General features: G+C 46.9%; 1 protein-coding gene across 7 annotated transcripts in view; it reads right to left on the reverse strand.

Annotated features, from left to right (window-relative positions):
• RNF24 (ring finger protein 24) overlaps window positions 1-15,892 on the reverse strand; it is an 82,483-nt gene that overhangs the window by 10,163 nt on the left and 56,428 nt on the right. For 6 of the 7 annotated variants that reach the window (XM_082236783.1, XM_082236780.1, XM_082236778.1 and 3 more), the window contains exons 2-3: window positions 5,268-5,417; window positions 192-234 (exon numbers count right to left, since the gene is read on the reverse strand). In XM_082236783.1, the coding sequence (XP_082092909.1) occupies window positions 192-234; window positions 5,268-5,410 (186 nt within the window). In that variant the 5' untranslated portion in view covers window positions 5,411-5,417. Of the gene's footprint in view, window positions 1-191; window positions 235-5,267; window positions 5,418-7,502; window positions 7,770-15,892 lie in introns of those variants that run through there. The other variant, XM_082236782.1, reaches the window with a different exon arrangement.

Raw genomic sequence — 15,892 nt, forward strand, 5'->3', positions numbered from 1 at the left:
GGTTTGTCTGCAAAGGCTAAGAGCACCTGAGACGTTTTGCACACTTGCCTGCAGCTTGAAAACAATTTTGCCTTTTAGTTGCAAGTGAAAGCTCAGGGAAGCTTTTCAACTATGCCCTGATTTGAAATTTGTCAGGGCGACCGAGTGGTAGCAACATCGGCGGCAGGGGAAAAAGAGAAAGAAAAGCTTACCTGTTTGTAGGCATAAAGCTCTTTGTGGGCTTGGTGTCGAAGCCTAGAAAACAAAGAAGAAGACTGAACATGAAGAAGGTACAGTAGATAAACAAAATGGAACAACAATTCTTGCACTGCAAAGGGTTGGACTCTACAATTCTACGACTCTAACAGCACATCAGAATCGCCACCCTCGGGAACAGATCACACCAGATAGTCTCTTTAAGGCCTGCTCTACCCAAGTGAAAACTGAGTAGTGAAAGGCTTACTGGACTCTGCCACTCGTACGCAGGAAACTGAACACTTTGCCAAAGCTGTCCAAAAACGCAAAGGAAAAATGAATAACGTTTTTGTAGATTTGCCTCCATTAATAGCACGCTCAACCCTTTCCGAGTTCAAAGGCAGAGATCTGTAAGCAAACAGGCAGCACAGTCTGGAAGGAAAGGAAGCTCATAGGAACCTGACAGTTTGCAACAGGGGTGCGTTTAAAGAGGCAGTATGTCTTTGTGCACCTAATACACACACAACACCCCAGGGTGGAAATGCTAGCTCAGTGCCCCTTCTCTTTACCACCTTGTAAAGGTGGTCAAAAGAAAAGAAAAGAAAAGAAAAACTAAACTAAACTAAACATCTGCCTGATATAATTATCCTCTCTGCTTCTTATTCCATGGGCTCTTGAATTCTTAAGAATACCGCAAACAAGTTTTAAGACCAGGAACTTGTTTTTCCTGCTATAAATACTCCTGGGTGGTTGTTTCGATTGCTGTGTTTTTTTTAATAACTAATGGGGGGAAAAGACCTATGCAGATTGGTGTTCAAATTGGTACTTCTGTTTTCTTTTTTTAAAAAACCGTTTTTGCTTCAGCCCTCGCTTTGACACAAAAGAGGAACCTGCTGTCTTTCTACCCCACCAGATCCCAGTGGCGCTCGTCACAGGGGCCTGAGATTCCCAGGCACAGATCCTGCCCCTCGGGATATTCTCCTTGGAACCAGTTGAAATAAGGTTGGGGGGAACCCTTAGCCATCCCAGATGTGCCAGACTCCGAATCCCATCAGCCACAACCCAGTGTGGTCCATGGTCAGGGATGATGTGAGCTGGGCTTCTTTTTAAACAACATCTGGAAGGCTGCAAGTTCTCCATCCCTTAGTTAAACAAGAATGCTAAAGGACCCAAGCGGCCTCCTTTATCCCAAATCCTGCTGGCACTCATGATTGACAGCTCTGGCTTAGAGTCAAAATAGTTTAGGGCATGCACAGGTCGAGCTCATCATAGGATAATAATAATAATAACAACAACAACAACAACAACAACAACAACAACAACAACAACATCCTGCCCATTTGACTGGGTTTCCCCAGAGGATGGCAGCTCTGCAGTAGACACAGAGGAATAATCCATGCTACTACAGTGGTACCTCGGGTTAAGTACTTAATTCGCTCTGGAGGTCTGTTCTTAACCTGAAACTGTTCTTAACCTGAAGCACCACTTTAGCTAATGGGGCCTCCTGCTGCCGCTGCGCCGCCAGAGCACGATTTCTGTTCTCATCCTGAAGCAAAGTTCTTAACCCGAGGTAATATTTCTGGGTTAGTGGAGTCTGTAGCCTGAAGCATGTGTAACCTGAAGTGCATGTAACCCGAGGTACCACTGTACATATCAAAATCTTCCTCTGTGTGAAACAACCGGTCCAGCCTTCTTGCTGACGTGCTAGCTTTCTAATGCAGGGGGTTATTGACAAAAGGAAGCGAGCCCCCCGGTACATGATGTGGTGGAGCTATCTCACGAAGTCTGTGCCATGCTTTGCCCCTCAATGTCTCCAAAAAGCCCATTCACAACCCACGGTGACAATCGACGGACAAATCTGCAGCCCGAAAGGAAGAATGGAGATCTGTGCAGCGCTTTCAGATACGATGCTCTTTTTCTATACGAATGAACAGAATGCAATCTTTGTAGACAAGAGTCGCCCGAGCCTCAGTGCCGCGACAACGCATAATTATGTATAAATAACTAGATTTAACAGGGAAATAGAAACGGCATCTATGTACATCGTGGGACGAAGAGATACCGCAAGAGGAACAACAAACGACTTGTTGGATCTGAGCTGAAAACAAAGACACTCACCCAATAGTTTTGTGTTCTAAAATGCAGTTGTTGGCTATGCTTTGGCCAAAAAGGCATTAGCTGCAACATGCAAATGTCACAGAGCTGGAAGAGAGCATTGCCACTGGGGTCGCAGCACAAATTCAAAATCAGCCCAAGACCCCCTGAGTGGAGCAGTTAGGACTTCATAACAGTGCCCTTCTTCGAGGAAAATTGGATGTTGAATGTCTCTACTTGACAACGCTTACATCAATTATTTGGTTCGCTTAATCGGTCTAAAAACATTTTCATCAGCTAGAAAGGTGCTGCAATTAATTAAATTGCTTTTTTAAAAAAGAAATAGTAATAGAAAACTATACTTAGGTCTATTTTAAGCGGCTTCTTCCCCCAATCAACCTGCCCTCCAAATCAGAAGAAAACCCACTTCTAAGGTGATGACGACTGCGACAAACCGGTGCAAAATCTAAAAACCAAAGGAAGAATGCCTTTTGTTTTAGAACTATCATTTCCCCCCTCACATGTACTTTTAAGTGACAAGAGCCAGTGTGGGGTCGCTGTTAAAAGTGTCACACTAGGGAGGCACTCTGTTCAATTCCTCCCTCGGCCATGAAATCTAGTGGGTGACCTTGGGCCAGATGCAAACAACCTTGGAAAGTTGTTGTGAGAATAAAAGGGCTGTGGGAAGAACTCAAGTGCACCACCATAAGCTTCCTGGAAGAATCGCTAACTAAATTAAAAACGCACACAACCAACTAACTAAGATTTGTTTAAATCAGCCAACACAGCTACATAAAGGAACTTGCACCCAGGCAATACTGAGAAAATACAATTAAACCAGGTGGAGGGAATCTCTGGCTCTCCAGATGTTGCTAGACTACAGCTCCCATCGCCTCCGGCTGCTGGCCATGCTTGCTGGGGCTGATAGGAGTTGTAGTTTAGCTGGAGGGCTAAAGGTCCCACATACTTGCATGCTCTTTTGGGTTTCTCACGCCTACTCTCAATCCTGTATCAAGAGGTGCCAGAACCGAGTTCCGGTGAGTTCTGAAGCTTTCACTTCCAATTAGCCACAGATTAATCTTTGTTCCAACACCTCGGCTACAACAAATGTTAACTGTCGTTCCTTTAAATGACTCAGCTTTAAAGCCCATCGTTTCAAGTTAACTATGCTTTGTTTGAAATGAGCTAAGATCAACCACAGAGATGGGGAGAGGAGAAAGTCCCTACCAGGGAAGAATGGTAGATGAAGTTGATGGACTACACCAAAATGGCTAAAATGACCGGAAGAATCAGAAATCAAGAAGACCAAAATTTTAATAAGGAATGGGGGAAATTTATAGCTTATCCTAAAGACCATTGTAAACAGCAGGATTGCAGTATCACTTGTAGTTTAATGGTGAATTTTGGATACAATGGAGAGATAAAAGATTTGGATTATTATAAAAGACGCAGGAGGAAATGATTAACAATAGGACCCACAAAGGGGAGGAGGGAAGTCCAAGAGATTCTTTGGAATCTTGTTTTCATGATGTATGTTGGATTTGTGACTCTAAAATTTTAATTTGAAAAACCAAATATATAATTTTATTTTTTTTAGGATCAACCGCAGTTTACCGGTTTGTATCACAACAGTACATTTCAACAAGAATGGAAGTACAAACTCCTCCTTGTGGCCACGAAGGAGGGACGGAGACATGGTGGGGTGTGAAAAAGTCATGCGTTAGTGTGACTCAGTCTCGTCACACTAAACTATAGCTTGGAGCGGTGGCCAAATAGTGTCTTTCTCTCTGATGGGTGCAAAACATACAGTCCATCACTGCTGAGCTGATAGTTTAGAAAACCAATCTTTGTGCAAGATGTGTCACAATAGGAGCTAATCCCACGCAATAAAATCCCTTTGTTCCTGACCGCTGCCAAGAGCCAGAATATTGTCCGTTGAATGAATACCCGCCGGACTTAGCCTGTTGTTTTGGTGGCTGGCACGCAGACTTTATTAATGCTAAACACACACCCTGCAAATATGCTACTCCAACCTGTTTGGTCTGCGCCACTGAATATTCAAACTTCCCAAGTGGCAATTGGTTTGGAAAGGGCTGCCTTTTCCCACTTTGTTCAGATTAACAAGTTGAGCCTGTTTCATCGACTAACCTCTGAACCACGCTGCTGGGAGAGCAGCTGGCATGCAAGACACTTTGGAGAGGTGGGCGGGGGAAAAAAAATACAGACAATTTCTTAACCACAAGTATGCAAGTTATTTGCAGGAGAGGGAGAGAGAGATAGATGCCCTGAAGTGTTAGAAAGAGCAAATTCCTTGAAAAGTTCGCTTCCGCATCCCGACAGCTGTGAAAGGGAGATGGCAGGTTCATGCGCGAATCGCCAAATGGAAACTATTTCCCCTGTGCACCAGGAAAAGACGCATTCACAAAAAATGAATCTTCTCAAAAACCAGAAAATTGCTTTTCTGAACCAGGATCCTCAGGACTGCTTGGAACAGAGGTAGACAACATGGTCCCCTCTGAGATGTTCCTGGTCTCCAGATCCCATCAGTCTCAGTCATCCTGGCCAACGGTCCAGGAGTGATGGGAACTGGAATCTGTCAACATTAGGAGGGCACAATGTGAGCTGCGTACATCAAAGGAACGCTTCCACTCTGCGAGTGGAAACCTCGGAGCAAAGTTCTCCTAAGCAAGGGAGTTGGGAGACAAAAATCGCCTGCTCTCTCTAAAGGCAGCAGGATTTGGGGAAGACTGGGGAAGACTAAAAGGAACCCCCTGGCAAGAAGCCAGCCTCACAGAGTGGGTGCCTTACACACAGGAATCTGAGACATTTCCTTGCATCTGCCGAGCTGAACACAACCTCCACCTTTCCGAATGGCGAATGGCCGGCCTCTGCCACCAAGGTGGGTGTCCTCTAGCCTTTGGCACCTCCCGCCACACAGTCCCCTGGCAGCCTGGAAATAAAGCGGCCTTTGCCCACCTGTTGCTGTTCTATGTCCTTACCTGATCAAATAGCAGCAGAAGAGTAAGCTCAGAATGAAGACAAAGATGGCCGTGCCAAAGACCACAATGTATATGTTGAGAGGCAGGTTCTGAAATCCAATGTTTGGCATCCTGAAACTGTAATGCTGGAAATCTGAGCTCATGGATGGTCTGGCAAGAAAAACGAAACAAAAAACAAGGCGGTGAGAATTCTGAATTGTTTCCTGGAAACAATATACCTTTGATTTCAACGAATCCCAAAGCGGATTACAACATTGTTTTTTAAAAAATGATGGAGAAACGCAATGAAAAGTGTGGGATGGGCAATTAGCAAGAAGATGCCCTCTGTAGTATCACACCAAGCAAGCAAATCATCATAAATGCTCATTGTGGTATAACTGTCTCATCACTGTATAACCTCTCTGCAAACAAATCAGAGTGAATGCTCAATAAAGACCAGCTATAGTCTAACCCAAGGTTTCCCAAACTTGGGTCTTCAGCTCGTTCTTGGACTACAGTTCCCATCATCCCCATCCCAGACTGGGAGAGGCTGCTGAGACCATATAACACCGGTCTTAAAGGATCTACATTGGCTCCCAGGACATTTCTGAGCACAATTCAAAGTGCCGGTGCTGAGCTTTAAAGCCCTAAATGGCCTCGGCCCAGTATAACTGAAGGAGTGTCTCCACCCCCATTGTTCAGCCCGGACACTGAGGTCCAGCGCCAAGGGCTTCTGGCGGTTCCCTCACTGCGAGGAGTAAGGTTACAGGGAACCAGGCAGAGGACCTTCTCGGTGGTGGTGCCCACCCTGTGGAACACCCTCCCTTCAGTTGTCAAGGAAATAAACAACTATCTGACTTTTAGAAGACATCTGAGGGCAGCCCTGTTTAAGGAAGTTTTTAATGCTTTGTTGTGTTTTTAATATTCTGTTGGCAGCCGCCCACAGAGGCTGGCGCACCCAGTTTAGATGAGTGGCAAACAAATACAACAACAACAACAACAACAAAATTCAGGACCAGTAACAGTGTTCCACTGTTGTTGTTCCTAGAGATAAGCTAGGTTTGAACACGTGGAGTATATAGATGCATACAGTGCTTCTTTTTTTGGGGGGGGGTTTCGCAGGGGTACGCATACCCCTAAACATTTTGTGAATCTAAGTTTGGCCTCATTGACAGGCAGTATTTCAATATGAGTAGGAAAATGAGAGTACAGTGGTGCCCCGCAAGACGAATGCCTCGCAAGACGGAAAACTCGCTAGATGAAAGGGTTTTCCGTTTTGGAGGCGCTTCGCAAAATGAATTTCCTATGGGCTTGCTTCTCAAGACGACAATGTCTTGCGAGTTCCTGCTGGTTTTTTTCCTCCCCCCCCTTTTCTAAGCCGCTTATCAGCTGATCCGATCAGCAGATAAGCCGCTAAAAGCCGCTAATAGCGCTAATCCGCTAATCTGTCAATGGGCTTGCTTCGCAAGACGAAAAAACCGCTAGACGAAGAAAATCACAGAACGGATTCTTTTCGTCTTGCGAGGCACCACTGTACCCCTAAACATTCTTAAAGAAAAAAAGCACTGGCTGTATAACTGTCCCGCAGTCATACTGGAACAAATGCTCAATAAAGTCCGTATGTAGTCTAACTGAGTAAGCAAAGCAAATCAGGACGAATGCTCAATAAACAGAGAATAAGCCTGGAGGAGCCCAGAGAGAGAAATAAGGCAGTTTCCAAGCTAACTTCGCCATAACTTTGCCACAAGGCGGAGTTAACCAAGTCCCTCCCTTCCTCAGCCTGCCCCCCACTCCCAAAAAAGAGACAACATGGAGGTTTGTGTAGATCAGGGATCAGCAAACTTTTTCAGCAGGGGGCCAGTCCACTGTCCCTCAGACCTTGTGGGGGGGCTGGACTATATTTTTTTGGGGGGGAAATGAACAAATTCCTATGCCCCACAAATAACCCAGAGGTGCATTTTAAATAAAAGGACACATTCCACTCATGTAAAAACACCAGGCAAGCCCTTGAGGCTTGGGACCTCCAAAGTGTTGCTAAATGCAAAGTGAGTTTGTCAACCTTGAGAAAGGCTCACGACTCCAGGGCCAAGCCAGGAACCGCGGAGGCAACACTGACCAAACAAAGCAGAGTGGCAAAACTTCTGCCACCTTCTTTTTTATTTGATCTTCTCGATTTTGCCTTTCCCTCCCCAGACGTTCACCCAAGCAGCCCTCCTAAGAGGCGCTTAGGACAATTCCAGCACAATTGGGACTCACATGCTGTGCGGCATCGGAGCGACGGGTCGGACACGAAAGCACAATGGTTAAAAAACGGACGGGGAGAAAGTTTCCTTCTAAGCGGCTCCTGGCTTAAGATGAATAATGCTTTTTGGCAGAGGCGAGAAACAGCCCTCTCATCCGGCAGAAATTCCCTCCTGGAAGCTCCAGCCTCCGCAGCTCAACTTGGCAGATCTCCAAGGCTCTGAGCTGATCCCTGGATTGGCTTGGTCCCGCAGAGTGATCCTATAGGCAGAGAGACGTTTCCCCTTTTGGTTCCCAGGCGTGGCTTCCCTATCGTGGCTTTTATTATGTTTGGCTTTCAAGGGGAGGAGATTTCCATTGAGCATGTGGCAGAGAGAGAGGAAAATTACAAGCGTCACAAGAATGGGGTTTTTGCAATTTTCACACGGCGCTCTTCGCCCCCCCCCCCGGACACCCCAGCGCGGAGGCTGCACAGCTGCTTGGCACCTTTCAAGCTCTTTTATTAAAAAAAAACTTGCAAAAGATGGGAGAGGTATCTTTTCAATATGAGCACAAGAACATCAAGGGGTACTGAGGACAATCGTAGTTATGATCCAAAACAGAGATTTCCAACTCTGACAGATGTGAAAGATCAGTAAGGAGAAAGGCTTGTGTTGATGACGAGAGATTTGTCTCAAATTAGACGTAACTTAATAATAATAATAATAATAATAATAATAATAATAATAATAACAACAATAATAAATTTTATTTATACCCCGCCCTCTCTGGCCAGAGCCAGGCTCAGGGCGGCTAACACCAGTAAAATTACAGTAAAAACATAATAGGGGAAAAGCAACAACCCCAATTTAAAATACAGATTAAAATGCAATTTAAAATGCAGCCTCATTTTAAAAGTAGCCCATAGATCAAAACCATAAGGGGAGGGAAACATAAGGGTCAGACTGAGTCCAAACCAAAGGCCAGGCGGAACAGCTCTGTCTTGCAGGCCCTGCGGAAAGATGTCAAGTCCCGCAGGGCCCTGGTCTCTTGTGACACAGCGTTCCACCAAGTCGGGGCCAGTGCTGAAAAGGCCCTGGCCCTAGTTGAGACCAATCTAACCACCTTGAGGCTTGGGACCTCCAAAGTGTTGTCATTTGTGGACCTTAAAGTCCTCCGCGGAGCATACCAGGAGAGGCCTACAACTCCCATGCACCCTAGCCAACAGGACCAGTGGTTAGGGATGATGGGAATTGTAGTCCCAAAACATCTGGAGGGCCGAGTTTGCCTATGCCTGGGTAAGAGTGTCGGATGAGGATCTGGGAGACCAGGGTTCAAATCCTCGTGCGACAGCAGAGCTGCTGGGCATGTTGCAAAGCTCAGAGCTTGCGAGACCCCCGCCCCGCCCTGCCTTAGCTTGTATCTATGCACACAAACCAACGTGAGCAGATTTTACGCAAAATCTGTGCCGTGGACAGCTTTGTGACTTTAAGAACTGTTCCTTGAGATGGAGGGTGGCTCGGCCGTGGGACACCTGTCCTGAATGCAGAAGAACCCAATCTCTGCACCCTGCAGGAGATCCTTGTTTCGACTCCTGGAGAGCTGATGCCAGGAATGAACATCTGAGCTCCAGCAGCACATTCACTGGCTCCCAAACAGACCACTCTGCCCACATGTCAGTGTGGTGTAATGGTTAGAGTGTTGGACTATGACCCTGGGGACCAGGGTTCGAATCCCCACTCAGCCATTAAGCTGACCTTCAGACCATCTCTTGGCCTAACCTACTGCACAGGGCTGTTGTGAGGATGAGCAGCGAGAGGCGAGAACAATGTGCCCCGCCTTAAGGTCCTTGCAAGAGAAAGGTGATGGTATATACAGTGATCAGTGCGGGGTGAATGTCCGCAACCCGCGTCTGCGCACATGGGTTGCGATTTGGCGTTTCTGCATATGCGCAACTGCTGAAACCCGGAAGTAATCCGTTCTGGTACTTCCGCGTTTCAGTGGTCCATAACCCAGAAATATGCAACCTGAAGCGTCTGTTACCTGAGCTTTGACTGTAAATGTAATTGTCAACGAATAAAAAAAGCGGCTGGTCACCAAGTGATGTGCGCAGAGGCAGTGCGGTGTAGTGGTTAGAGCGAGAGCTCCAGGTGTGGCCATAGAATTACAGAACTGTAGAATTGGAAGGGACCCTGAGGGTCATCCAGTCCAATGCAGGAATATGTAGCTGTCCCATACGGGGATCGAACCTGCAACCTTGGCGTTATCAGCACCACGCTCTAAGCAATGGAGCTACCCAGGTCTGACCAAGGCAGAATCCTCAGGAATATTACTTCTCTTGATGCAGCCTAGAATAGGCTTATTGGTTACTGACCTTTGGGAGCCTTTTCAGTCAAGGAGTGGGCTGAAAAGGCTTTCAACTGCACGGACCCGCATGCCCCCAGCAAAAAAGGAGGAAATGTTTCACCTGGCAGCCAACAAAACAGCCTGTATAATGGAATTCTATTTTTATTCCCGAAGCTTATTCACACACCCACTGCATTTGTACGAACGAGCCTTTCCTGAATTTCCTGAAATTCAGCACGCAAACATGCCCCTAGCCGTTCATGCCTAATTCCGGGACTTCACCTGCTAAGGTTCCTGCAAGTTCATGGTTGAAGGGACTCTACCAGGGGAAAGCTGGCGACTTTATCTGTAGGCCAATTTGCGCAAAAGAGAAAGGAAGGAAAAGAGGTAGATATTTCACGTGTCACTTTTGGTTTTCAGGTAGGTAAAGGAGGAAATAAGACCCTAAGCATGTTTGGAATATTATTATTTTTTAATAGTATCTGATTGGCTGCGTGGGGTATTCCTGTGCAAGGAGGGTTCAAGCATCAAACAGGACGTTGCCTAGCTGCTACTAAGCCAATCATTTGACGGCATGACGAACTCACGCGGAAAGATTTGCTTATTCAAGCTGTGTTGAGAAAGCTGTCGACACGGGAAGCATTTTTCTACACTGCTGAAAACAGGTTCATTGAGACAAATACTCAACATAAAGGGTTTTTAAAAAATGTTGCTGTACAATGCCCTGGTATTTCGCGAGGAGGCAGCATCTAAATGCTTTTTATTATAAATAGAACAAAGAATTGTTTATTTACTTATTGCATCTACGTCACCTTTTCCTCCTGGCTCTCCCTATGTTATTGACACAACAACCCTTGGCGGTAGATTGCCGGGGGAGGGGGGGGGAGGGAGAGAGAGACAGCGACGGGCCCAAGGTTGCCCAGTGAGCTTCATGGCTGAGATGGGTTTCGAACCCTGGTCTCTCACTGCCATAGTCCGACACTCTAACTGTTACACCACACTGCCTCTCCTGCTTAACGCCTGGGATTCAGATGCTATCGTAAGAGAGTGCTTCTGTTAGGCGAGCGCTACCTTTTCTGGAGACTCGAAACAGGGTAATTTGCTGTGGGGCAAGTGAGATTTCTGCCATCCTGATTACAAACTCAGCATGGGCTATGGAGATATTGGACAGTGCCAGTGACGCCATTAGTGGAAAGCCATTAGTGGATGTGGGTGGTGCTGTGGGTTAAACCACAGAGCCTAGGGCTTGCCGATCAGAAGGTCGGCGGTTCAAATCCCCGCAACGGGGTGAGCTCCCGTTGCTCCTGCCAACCTAGCAGTTCAAAAGCATGTCAAAGTGCAAGTAGATAAATAGGTACCGCTCCAGCAGGAAGGTAAACGGTGTTTCCGTGTGCTGCTCTGGTTCGCCAGAAGCGGCTTAGTCATGCTGGCCACATGACCCGGAAACTGTACGCCAGTTCCCTCGGCCAATAAAGCGAGATGAGCACCGCAACCCCAGAGTCGGCCACGACTGGACCTAATGGTCAGGCGTCCCTTTACCTTTACCTATTGGACAGCGCCAGTGATGCCATTATTGGAAAGGGTCTCGCCTGCCCCTCACACCACTCTGCAGCCACCAGGGTTCCTGGCCCATTCCCCCTGCAACAAAGATACGGTGCTGCTGCTGCTGCTACTGGATGAGAATAAAGGTGCGGAATCGAGTTACGGGATTGTTTGGGTTAAGGTCACAGTGCTTCAGCGGACGTTTTTTAACATGTTTGCTTCACTCGAGTTTTACCAAGAGAAAATCTAGGTCACTAGCACTGCCGCCTGAATTCCCTGCACTTTATAAACAGTAATGAAAAGGTTGTGGTGTGGGTTAACTGATAGGGATGATTAATTAATTGGGCAAACAAAGATATGGGCAAGCACAACTCTCTCTCTCTCATGCACACACCTCTCTCACAAAACAAACTCTGGCGAGTAATACTTCTCTGGGGAGAGCCTTTCCCAGCGCTGCGGGGGGTTGGACTAGATGACCCACGGGGTCCCTTCAAATTCCACGAAGCCGCCGGACGGTCACTCCCAAAGGTGTGCCACCAGCTTCGTTATCTGTCTTACGTTTATTACGCAGGTATTCAGAATATCCCACACTCCCCTCAACGCCCCCTCGCTGCAGCCTGCATGTCAAAGTATCTCCTCCCAACTTTGTATTTCAGATTATTATTATTATTATTACAGTGGTACCTCGGGTTACACACACTTCAAGTTACATATGCTTCAGGTTACAGACTCCGCTAACCCAGAAATATTACCTCGGGTTAAGAAATTTGCTTCAGGATGATAACAGAAATAGTGTAGCAGCGGTGCGGCGGCAGCGGGAGGCCCCATTAGCTAAAGTGGTGCTTCAGGTTAAGAACAGTTTCAGGTTAAGAACGGACCTCCGGAACGAATTAAGTAGTTAACCCGAGGTACCACTGTATTATTATATCAGCCTCCTGTACTAGAGAGCCAGTGGGGAGGAGGTTGTGGTTAGAGCGTCAGAATTCTTGAAATACCCACACTGGCTCCCAGTACGTTTCCGAGCACAATTCAAAGTGTTGGTGTTGACCTTTAAAGCCCTAAACAGCCTCGGCCCAGTATACCTGAAGGAGCGTCTCCATCCCCATCGTTCTGCCTGGACACTGAGGTCCAGCGTCGAGGGCCTTCTGGTGGTTCCCTCGCTGCGAGAAGCAAAGCTACAGGGAACCAGGCACAGGGCCTTCTTGGTAGTGGTGCCCAAAGAGATAAACAACTACCTGACATTTAGAAGTTCAGGGAAGTTTTTAATGTGTGACATTTTAATGTATTTTTAATCTTTGTTGGAAGCCGCCCAGAGTGGCTGGGGAAACCCAACCAGATGGGCGGGGTAGAAATAATAAATTATTATTATTATTATTATTATTATTATTATTATTCGGACATGAGAGACCAGGGTTTAAATGCCCACTCGGGACATGAAGCTCGCCGGGTAACCTGGAGGCCCCCCCCCCCCGCAATCACTGCCCCTCGACCTAACCTACCGCACAGGGTCGTTGGCCAATTCCACAACTCTGATCATTTTTGACCACCGGCCACACCGGGTATTGCTGATGGGAGTGAGAGCCTTCCTGAGAGCGAAGTGTGCAAAACAAGTGTCACCTACACACAGAGGATCCCCCTCACTTTGTCCTGGATCCATTTTCTGACTTAATAAGACTTACAGATATAGTCAGGGGAGCTGCCACCATGAAGCCTGGGCAAACCTGTGCAATTTCAGTTTCTCTCTGCTTTTCGTTTCTCCAATCTTTTAGGTTCATTTCCCCACATTTCCACATCAGTCTGCGATGATCGCTTAAAAAATATATATATATATATACTCTTATCTTACTGAAAACGTAGTGGCATTTTAGCATGGCCATGTCCTATTGGACACACACGCTTGTGCAACCTTGCGTAATGTGCACATTCTTGCAAGCAATTCCCCTTCCCCCTAATTTAACAAATCCATTTGGGAAACCCACAATGCAAGATTTTTCCCAGCATTTGCGTCTTTGCGCATGTTACCCGGTGGGAGAACGGCATCTTAACGGTTGGACAAGTGCAAATTCTGAAGGACTGCTGCGGTTTGGGTCTCCAGATTGCTTCGGGAAATGTGAACTTGGTGGGTTCACCTGTAAACGTGAAATCCCATCCCTGGTCAACCTCCCGCTCCCTTCCCTCTTCCAACTGAGGGGCTTCTGAAGATGAATATTGCCCTGAACCACAGAGCTGGAAGGGACCCCAGGAGGCATCTAGACCAACCCCCTGAAAGGCAAGGAACGGCAGAAACAATTCCGTGTCTTGTCTCATTGCCTAATTTTTATAAATAACTATCTGACTTTTAGAAGACATCTGAAGGAAGCCCTGTTTAGGGAAGTTTTTAACGTTTGAAGTTTCATTCTGCTTTTAGTGTTCTGTTGGGAACCACCCAGAGTGGCTGGGGAAACCCAGTCAGATGGGTGGGGTATAAATAATAAATTATTATTATTATTATTATTATTATTATTATTATTATTATTATTCTGCAAACTGGATAGGTCCGCCTGAAAAGAAGTATATAAAGACTTTAAATCAATCTATCTGTTTCAGAACAGGGAACTCCTACAGGAATGCAAGGGCAGAAGGTGTTTGGGAACAAGCGAGCCGGAGTATTAGGTCTGGACTTGGAGAAAATCCAATTTCAGAGCCTAGCTACTTTGTCAGAATTGGGCAAGTCGCTGTGTCCTGACTTCACTTAAGTTCATTAGGAGGATGAATGAGGTAAACATTATAAATGCAGCTTGGTTAACAAATAATTAGTTGCACGCCCCGTGCGAGGGAATGCGCACGTATGTGTTTTTTGGGTGGAACCAACAGGCAGATTTTAGGAGTCCCCTAGCAAAATATCTCTCGCCAGAGCTGTTCTGCAGCTTCCCAACCTCCTGGAATAAAGTTGACCGGTGAAAAAAGGGGGGAAGGGGGGGTTTCTGTGTCTACTGACACAGGAATACGCACCTTACTTGGCATGCATTCAACTCATAGTAAGACAACATGTCCTTCCTCAACCTCGGCCCTCCAGATGTTTTGAGACTACAATTCCCATAATCCCTGACCACTGGTCCTGTTAGCTAGGGATCATGGGAGTTGAAGGCTAAAACCACCTGGAGGGCTGAGGTTGAGGAAGCCTGTCCTAGAATCATGGTACTGGAGGGGACCCCAGGGTCATCTAGTCCAACCCCACTGCAATGCAAAAATTTGAGCAGGAAGTGGGGGCCTCCCAAGCAGACTTTACCCCTGCAATGTGGGAATCCCTTGCAGACGGCCACAGTGCCTAGAGACAAGCAGTTAGGTCATGCATCCACAGCAGTGGCCAGAGGAGGAATGACCAGTGGGAGGAGTGCAGAGAGAATGAACTCCCTGGTGCATCTGCAGCAACACAGTCAGACGCCTTCCTCTGCCCCAGCTGCAACAAAACATGTCTCTCCTGTATCGGTCTCTGCAGCCACAGCAGGCGCTGCAAGTTCCAACAGCTTGACTTCACCCGCAAAGGCGCACTCCTCCGTTGTCTCACGAGACAGACGGATGCAAACAAGAAGTTGCCAGGTGTTGACTGCAGTGCCAAGTTAAAGAGGAGGGTGGGGAACCCGGGCGAGGCCTCCATGGCGGGTCATACCTTGGCACTTGGCTGTGTGTCGACAGAATGTCTGGTCTAGTGAGGTGCCCCCATGGGATGTCCGCAAGCAGGTCAAGCGAGGGCCAAAACACTCTCCCTGCTTGCAAGACCCAGAAGTTAGTATTCAGAGGCAGGATGTAGAGGGGGGTGTTTAGGGGTGTGTAACTTGCCGATCAGAAGGTCGGCAGTTCGAATCCCCATGATGGGGTGGGCTCCCATTGCTCGGTCCCTGCTCCTGCCAACCTAGCAGTTCGAAAGCACGTCAAAGTGCAAGTAGATAAATAGGTACCGCTCCGGCAGGAAGGAAAACTGCATTTCCGTGCACTGCTCTGGTTCGCCAGAAGCGGCTTAGTCCTGCTGGCCACATGGCCCGGAAGCTGTACACCGGCTCCCTCGGCCAATAAAGCGAGCTGAACGCCGCAACCCCAGTCGTCTGCAACGGGACCTAATGGTCAGGGGTCCCTTTACCTTTACCTGGTTCGGTTGATCTGGGCACAGAGCCTCAGGGATGTCGTTGGGGATGCCACATCTATGATTTTGAATCGGGGTGGATTTGATTTAAACCAAATCAATTGAAATCACAATTTAAATCACAATTTGAATCACTAGTCAATAAGACTGCTCTGCCTCCTTTCTTTTAGCAAATGTTTTGTGCCACTGGGAAAGTGGTAATTCTGTATTGATTTGTTTTGGATGTTGTATGTGATGCCAATAAAGGTTTTACAATACGATTTAAATCTTTTTTCTTTTTTTTTAACAGAAAGAGTCATTCTTGCTGGTATAATCTTAATATTTACAACCAGATGAAGGTTTCATTTTTGGAATAATAAATTTTCAGAGTAGTTTTTGCAGCTCTATCAAAAATTACTGATTTGGTTACGCTATTAGA

Source organism: Podarcis vaucheri, assembly GCF_965113315.1.
Source record: "Podarcis vaucheri genome assembly, chromosome: 9".
NCBI classification, from domain to species: Eukaryota; Metazoa; Chordata; class Lepidosauria; order Squamata; family Lacertidae; genus Podarcis; species Podarcis vaucheri.